Source organism: Salmo salar, chromosome ssa11 (assembly GCF_905237065.1).
Source record: "Salmo salar chromosome ssa11, Ssal_v3.1, whole genome shotgun sequence".
In the NCBI taxonomy this organism is placed as follows: domain Eukaryota; kingdom Metazoa; phylum Chordata; class Actinopteri; order Salmoniformes; family Salmonidae; genus Salmo; species Salmo salar.
Window position 1 is genome coordinate 36,843,619 of NC_059452.1, and position 8,175 is coordinate 36,851,793.

The 8,175-nt window shown below is 43.0% G+C and overlaps 1 protein-coding gene across 1 annotated transcript; it reads left to right on the forward strand.

Annotated features, from left to right (window-relative positions):
* Positions 1–584: 584 nt before the first annotated feature.
* Positions 585–1,506, forward strand: LOC123725243 (cortexin domain-containing 1-like). Its single transcript, XM_045690375.1, has one exon. The coding sequence runs from the start codon at positions 666–668 to the stop codon at positions 846–848; it is 183 nt and encodes a 60-aa protein (XP_045546331.1). The 5' UTR covers positions 585–665; the 3' UTR covers positions 849–1,506.
* The last annotated feature ends 6,669 nt before the right edge of the window (positions 1,507–8,175 follow it).

An 8,175-nucleotide genomic window follows, 5' to 3' on the forward strand; every position in this document is an offset into this window, starting at 1 on the left:
TCCTTTAGTAGTGGTTTCTTTGCAGCATTGTTGGTTAAGCGCTTGTAAGCATTTCACTGTACGGTCTACACCTGTTTGTATTCGGCGCATGTGACAAATACAATTTGATTTGAATAAAAAATCAACAGTCATTTTGATGTGGTTTATTTATCAGGTACTGTTCTTAAGTCAGAAACTTCCTGTTAGCATTTACACTCAAAACAACGTAAAGCTTACTGACTGGTTAGAAGTAGTTGGGAATGTCTTTACCATATTCAACTTTTTGCCCTCTGTTCTGTCTGTTTCTGTTCCCCCCTCCTGCCACCTCCCTTTTGTCCATCCTGCCTCCCTTTTACCCCTAATGCCTCCTTCCTTTCCCCCTCCTGCCTCCTTCCTTTTCCCCCTCCTGCCTCCTCCCTTTTGTCCATCCTGCCTCCCTTTTCCCCCTCCTGCCTCCTCCCTTTCCCCCTCCTGCCTCCTTCCTTTTCCCCCTCCTGCCTCCTCCCTTTTGTCCATCCTGCCTCCCTTTTCCCCCTCCTGCCTCCTCCCTTTCCCCCTCCTGCCGCCTCCCTTCCCCCCGCCTCCTCCCCCTCCTCCAGAACCATTCTCAGGATGGTAGAGGTGTGTGTGTGTGCGGCGGAGGACAGTGACAACATAGAGACCCAACGACAGCAGCAGCAGCAGGCATGGAGGAGGGGGCCACTCCCGACCCAGAGTTTGTGGACGTGGACCAGGGCATGACGCTGGCCTGTGTGGCCTTCCTCTGCCTTCTCCTGGTGGCCATGATCATCCGCTGTGCCCGTGTCATCATGGACCCCTACAGCGCTATACCCACCTCCACCTGGGAGGAGCAGCACCTGGATGACTAGCGGGGAACAAGCTGTGCTGTTACACATATAGCTACATCTGTGAGGGTGCAGACGCACAGGCACGCAGGGACATGCACATGAACGCAAGCGTGGGTAAACACGCACATGCACAAAAGAAAGGAGTAGAGAGGAGAGCTTGACCAGAGAGGAGAGTAGAAGAGAGGAGAAGAGAGTTATGGTCCCAAACAGTAACACTGCCTGTCAACACATCTATTGTCTGGTATCAGTCAGTACTTGAGAAGCGCTGGACTGGATGACAATCAACCATGGTCTGGACGCATTACAGTCTGTGTCTACACCTTCACCCTGTAAACTGCTTCCTGTACACACTAGGCAATACTGGTCATGATGATGATGAAGAGAAAGACTATTTAGTACTTTAGGACTTTTTCAGTTAATTTATTGATCTTACAAAACATCTGAAGTTTTGTACATTTTATAAGGAAAATAACAATGACTTTGTCTACATAATAGTACTGCTCATGATACAGGGCCTGTGTTTTTCAGCTTATAGACTAATAAGGCTCAGAGAAACTTTATCCATGTGTCATGTCTGAAAATGTGTCAGGCAAACAGTATTGCAAAGTAGTGGGGAAATAATGTCATCTGTTACAGTCTATACACACAAACACACACACACACACACACACACACACACACACACACACACACACACACACACACACACACACACACACACACACACACACACACACACACACACACACTACACTGCCCACCAAACTGTAGAGCAGGCACCTCACTCCAATAACTTGTGGCTCATAGCAATGAACTATCATCCCCAGCCTTGTCCTCTTCCAGTCATAAATCATCCTTGTTTGTGGCTGTTGTCTGCCCATTAGCTTAAGCACAAAACGGTTATGTTGATCTAGTACTTCTATGTTCTGTTATGATGACTTACGTCTCTAGCAAGTGCATTTATTACTTGTGAAACGATTGTCTGACTTGCATGTTATGAAGTGCCTCAGCTGACACCACAGAATAACCAAGCTTGGCTGAATTTCAACTCCTCTCCTCTATTCTATGGATAGGTGTGAGCAATAGGGTGAATATACCTCCTAGCCAATCAGAAGGCAAAATGAAGCAAGGCAATCACCATGATATGTGATTTAACCTGTCCGATACGTTCATCTGTGCATAGGGGCTAGGGACTAGGGTCGGTTTGGATTTGAGCAGATTATTGACAAGCATTAACCGGCAAATTAGCGGCAGGTGACGATTTGATATGAACCCAGATTGTGCTACATTTAGCCTGTCTATAATAAAGATGATTATGAATTACAAAAACCCTATTTTGGATGAGCGAGTTGTCTTGGTGTGAGATTGTAATTAGCTGTAAATGAAAACCTAACGGAATCTAATCTTACATGATCTGGACACGTAATTGGGTCGTGTGGAAAGCCCGATGACATTTCGCTCAGTGTTCACCCACGGGTAACTCTCTAAGTTCCCTAAGGGCCATTCTCATCAACCCCTATTTCATATAGAAGACTTACAAATAGTTAGTGTGCTGCTACCATTTTGAATTTCGTGTTGCAGCTCGAGTCCAACTCACCACACTATTGGTATGGGACCCAGATGGCACCCTATTCCCTATTTAGTGCACTACTTTTAACCAGAGCCCTATGGTCAAGGGTACTAAAACAATAATAAGGTGCCACTTGGGACAAATCCTTGATGTAAAATCTTGACAAGCTTGAGGTTTCAAGGTTAGGTCCACTGTCTGCAAACAGACCAGCTAATACATATGAGCATTATGCTAATCAGGTTAAATTAGAATAAAATAACGTTTCAGGAAATAAATGTTCCTCAGGGAGACAGGCTGTCATGTAGATGGTCTAACTCCTTTAAGGATAAATCCCTCCCTCCCTCCCTCTGTTTTTCTAAGCCTGTTTCTCTCTACAGCAGAATGAGGCCTCCAGCTCTGACACTCACTCTGTGGTAAAGGTCGGAGTTGTTCTCGTGTTGAACATGCTTTCAGGGGCACAACTACAACATTCATTCAGCATGCATGTGTGTTACTCCGTCATTGTATATGATGCTTAGTTTCTTTCACACCTTCCTCCTCCCCCCTTGACTCTCCCTTCTCCTCCCCTCCTCTCCTCCTCCTCCCCTCTTCCTCAAACAGTTGTCCCTTCAGTTGTCCTTGTGAAACCCCAATCTCTCTATGCAGAGGTGTGTGCTTATTCCCCTGCTGTACTCCCTGTTCACCCATGACTGCGTGGCCACGCATGACTCCAGGACTTAAAATGGTCCACACAAATGCACACAGTCATGAAGAAGACGTGACTGCGCCTCTTTCCCCTCAGGAGGTAGAAAATATTTGGTATGGGCCCTCAAATCCTCAAAAAGTTCTACAGCTGCACCACTGAGAGCATCTTGACTGGCTGTATGGTACCAGTGCACCAAGTCTGACACCAACAGTCTCCTAAACAGATTCTACCCCCAAGCCATTAGACTGCTAAATCGCTAACAAAATGGCTACACGGACTATCTGAATTTACCCTTTTATTTTTGCAATGACTCTATGCACACTCACAGGACACACACACACACACACACACACACACACACACACACACACACACACACACACAATACCTGCACATTGTAAAGATGGTATTGGCACTGACCCTGTATATAGCTTACTTACTTACTTGTGATTTTTTAATCTACTTTACTTCATAGTACTACTGATATTGATTACTGCATTGTTGGGAAAGAGTTCACCAACAAAGACATTTCACTGTACTTGTTCACGTGACACTATAACTTGAAACTGGAAACACACACACACAGTCACACCAGCCAGCTGAATCTCACAAGCCTTTAATCTAGAACACACTGCGCGATCCCATTTTATACGAAGGTAAACGAGTGACATCTCATGACACACACAGACACCATCGTTTTAGGGCGTAACCTTCCTCCTATCTCCCTCATATCTCACACTCAGGTGTGAAATTGCCCTCAAACACAAAGACAGAATCAAACCAAGTCAAACGGCTGGGGGAAGGAGGAGAGATCTGTCGTTTGAAATCCCTGTGGTTTTCCGAGCAAGGAGGAATGAGGAATAAGTTTAGCTAATTAGCGTGTCGGTTCAGCCGCCCAGGGAAATGACTCCACTTGAACCCATTACTAGGATTCTGCTACAGTCAAAGAATAGTTTCCCTGGCATTGAAATTGTTTTTATTAGCTTGTCTTGGCTCTGCTTACGTTTGCAAAATTCTGGTAACTTTACAAAAATTCCCAGGTTTTCCAGAAATCCTGGTTGGAAGATTTCCGGAATCAGGAGGGAATGAGAAGGAATCCTCAAAACACTCTTTCTGGTAAACATGGGAATTCTGGGAAAGCTAGTGGAATTTTGCAACACAAAATCTGTTAGAATGTCTGCTTTCTACCACAAGAATAAGGCACTATTTAGTTAGTTGTTGAAAAGTCAATTATAAAAGTCTAGGGTTGGAAAGTTATAGGAACTAAACATAAGCAAGACCTACAATATACTGTATTTGGTTGTACTTTTATATGAACAGCTGCTGTTTTTAATATGTGTATGGCAATATAATTCATACATCATTTATTGTCACCCTGACATTTTAGAACAAAAGATGGCTACTGTAATATCCATCCAAAAGCACAAACAACCTAAACTAACTGGTTCAAAGTCCCCCTTCCAAAGCACAAACAACCTAAACTAACTGGTTCAAAGTCCCCATTCCAAAGCACAAACAAACATAAACTAACTGGTTCAAAGTCCCCATTCCAAAGCACAAACAACCTAAACTAACTGGTTCAAAGTCCCCATTCCAAAGCACAAACAACCTAAACTAACTGGTTCAAAGTCCCCATTCCAAAGCACAAACAACCTAAACTAATTGGTTCAAAGTCCCCATTCCAAAGCACAAACAACCTAAACTAACTGCTTCAAAGTCCCCATTCCAAAGCACAAACAACCTAAACTAACTGCTTCAAAGTCCCCATTCCAAAGCACAATACCTAATGGTGGTTAATATTTGACCAGCTGTACTGGAAACTGATCTTTTCCACAAGTCTATTAAAGTCAAGAGTAGCCCCAAACCTTTCCCTTCCTCTTCCTGTTTCATTGATTTAACCTCTTAAATGTAACGGCAGAAATGTCTATTTCCATCTAAATAGACATACCTTAAAGTAACTGCTTTTAATGAGCAGTTATATGATAAGGATATTCATAAACTTGGTATCATTGGAAACAACACACCTGGGAGATTGAGGAAATGGTCAGAACATAGATAGGAATGGCACAGTTCATATCACACAAGATCAAGCATACACAAAGTAACCGCTTTTATTTTTAAAGTAATCTTTCAAGGACAAGCTATAGGTCAATTATTGATTAATAGAGCTGGAAACACATCAGATGGCTTCCACAGCAAATCAAAAACTTCTGGGGAAAAATAACATCTGGGATTGACAGATATAACAGCTACAACTACAGACGTTTAATAAGGGGAGTCAGGGGGGGTCAAGGGACATCTCCAAGTGTCCACTCAGCCTCCCCAAACTGTCCCAAGTGTGTAAATTAGATATACACTGAATTCGAGAAAAGTATTCAGAGCCCTTAATTTTTTCCACATTTTGTTACGTTACAGCCTTATTCTAAAATGAATTAAATAAACATCCTCATCAATCTACACACAATACCACATAATGATGAAGCAAAAACTGTTTTTTTGAAATTTTTGCAAATCTATTACAAATAAAAAAACAGAAATACCTTATTTACATAAGCCTTTAGATGCTTTGCTATGAGACTCTTCCTGGAGCTGGCCGCCCAGCCAAACAGAGCAATCGGGGAGAAGGGCCTTGGTCAGGGAGATGACCAAGAACCCGATGGTTACTCTGACAGAGCTTCAGAGTTCCTCTGTGGAGATGGGAGAACCTTCCAGAAGGATATCTATCTCTGCAGCACTCCACCAATCAGGGCTATATGGTAGAGTGGCCAGACGGAAGCCACTCCTCAGTAAAAGGCACATGACAGCCTGCTTGGAGTTTGCCAAAAGGCACCTAAAGACTCTCAGACCATGAGAAACAAGATTATCGGGTCTGATGAAACCAAGATTGAACTCTTTGACCTGACTGCCAAGCGTCACATCTGGAGGAAACCTGGCACCATCCCTACGGTGAAGCATGGTGGTGGCAGCATCATGCTGTGGGGATGTTTTTCAGCAGCAGGGACTGGGAGACTAGTCAGGATTGAGGCAAAGATGAACATAGCAAAGTACAGAGAGATCATTGATGAAAACCTGCTCCAGAGCGCTCAGGACCTCAGACTGGGCTGAAGGTTTACCTTACAACACGACAACGAACCTAAGCACACCGTCAAAAGAATGCAGGAGTGGCTTCGGGACAAGTCTCTGAATGTCCTTGAGTGGCCCAGCTAGAGCCCGGACTTGAACCTGATCGAACATCTCTGGAGAGACCTGAAAATAGTTGTGCAGCGATGCTCCCCATCCAACCTGCCAGAGCTTGAGAAGATCTGCAGAGAAGAATGGGAGAAACTCCCCAAATACGGTTGTGCCAAGCTTGTAGCGTCATACCCAATAAGACTCAAGGCTGTAATCGTTGCCAAAGGTGCTTCAACAAAGTACTGAGTAAAGGGTCTGAATACTTATGTAAATGTATATGTAAAACAATTCCAGAAATAACAATGCAACAGTCAATTTTAACATAACTGTGTATTTAACATAACAACAGTCTATTTTCTGGCATTTTAACCGCTCTTTTTACCAGCCTTTGTGTAGACTTGAGAAAAATAGACTTGCTTTTTAACTTGACGCACCATGACGCTGTTGATGCTTCCAGACTGTCTGTTTTCTCTCATTCAGTACCATGCATTCTAATCTATTGTGTACACACTCGTTAACGCGCGTAAAAACAAAGGCTTTCCATTTGTTTTTGGTTTTAAAATAGAGGGCTGCATTCCCTCTGGATGCCCCCTGGAACTGCAGGTCCCGACAGATATCGATGCATTTTTCATGCTGTGGGCCGGAGCAGTCGTCAAACGATTTTGGGATTAAAGTATTTGTGTTGTTGTCCCGCAGATGATTTGGAAACGGTTGCCTTTCTGCTTTGTATGCGTTACCCTACCAATCTTAGTAAAATGACATATTTTTCTGCATTATTCACACACATAATTCGCTGCTTCAAATTCAGTAGCCTCTCTCCTAGTTAGGCGTGCGAGTTCAATTGCTATTATGTGTGGTCTCATTGAAATAGAGTAGGCTGCCTACATGGGCGGAGAACGTGGCAGTTAATTTAAATATGAAATTCAATTAAATATGATTAAACTGTAGTTTACTACAATGTCTGTAAATAAATGTTGATAATGGAAAGAAGTGGAGGGCGCTCGACCAATGTCCAATGTGTGTCGAAGTGCAATCAAAATATGTTATCCTCATTGAAGAGGAACAGGCACTACGTGCTCATGTTAGGCTACTATGGTGAGCGAGCGTTGCGTCTTTTCAAGTATTACTACCCAAGTATTTGTCTCTGCCTGCAAATCGTCTTCCTAAAACGTAGGCTATATGCTTTATGAATTTTTTTTGCAAGTGTAACTGACATCATTCTTGCTGCTTCAAGTTCAGTAACCACACCTGCGAGATCAGGTGCGTGTGTGGTCTCAATGAAATAGAGTAGGCTGTTGTGTATGCATGGGCGGAGAAGCACTGGCAAATTATCTTTCCAATGAAATGGACTTTCTAAATATGATTAGGCTATAGTTTTTTTTTTTACATTGCCTATAAATAAATATTGATCACCCATATGTCTCCGAATGAAAATCGTCCCACTCCTAAAAGGTAGGCTATAAAAATAATTTAAAGTTGTAGTAGTAGAATACACATGGTGCAATTTAGAAATTGGGTAGTGCATCATCAGTTCCTCTTGTCATGTGTCATTGCATACATTAGAGATATATTTATAACTTGTCAGAAACGTCCAGATCAACTAGCCCATGTCAACTAACGTTTTTGTATTTCGTTTTTTAAGCCCATAGATTTGTGTGCCCGAACAGCCAAAAAAAAGTCCAAAACGATTAAAAACGCCACAAAATATCGTCATAATATATGCACGAAGCATGCAGGCACCTATTCCATTGAACGTTTTCAAGCCGTTAGGGTTCTGCCTAGTGGAAACAGAGTCTGGAGGTCAGTACTGAGGAGCTAAAGAAGAGACACAACTACACCTGTACTGCCTCTCACCTCAGTCTGGACAACAAGCTGGATGTCAGTTGGGAGTCTGGGGCAGAGAGAGTTCATCTGTCCACCCT

What these genes read in the sequence shown, in the direction of transcription:
- LOC123725243 (XM_045690375.1), top strand. Translation starts at nt 666, where the DNA reads ATGGAGGAGGGGGCCACTCCCGACCCAGAGTTTGTGGACGTGGACCAG.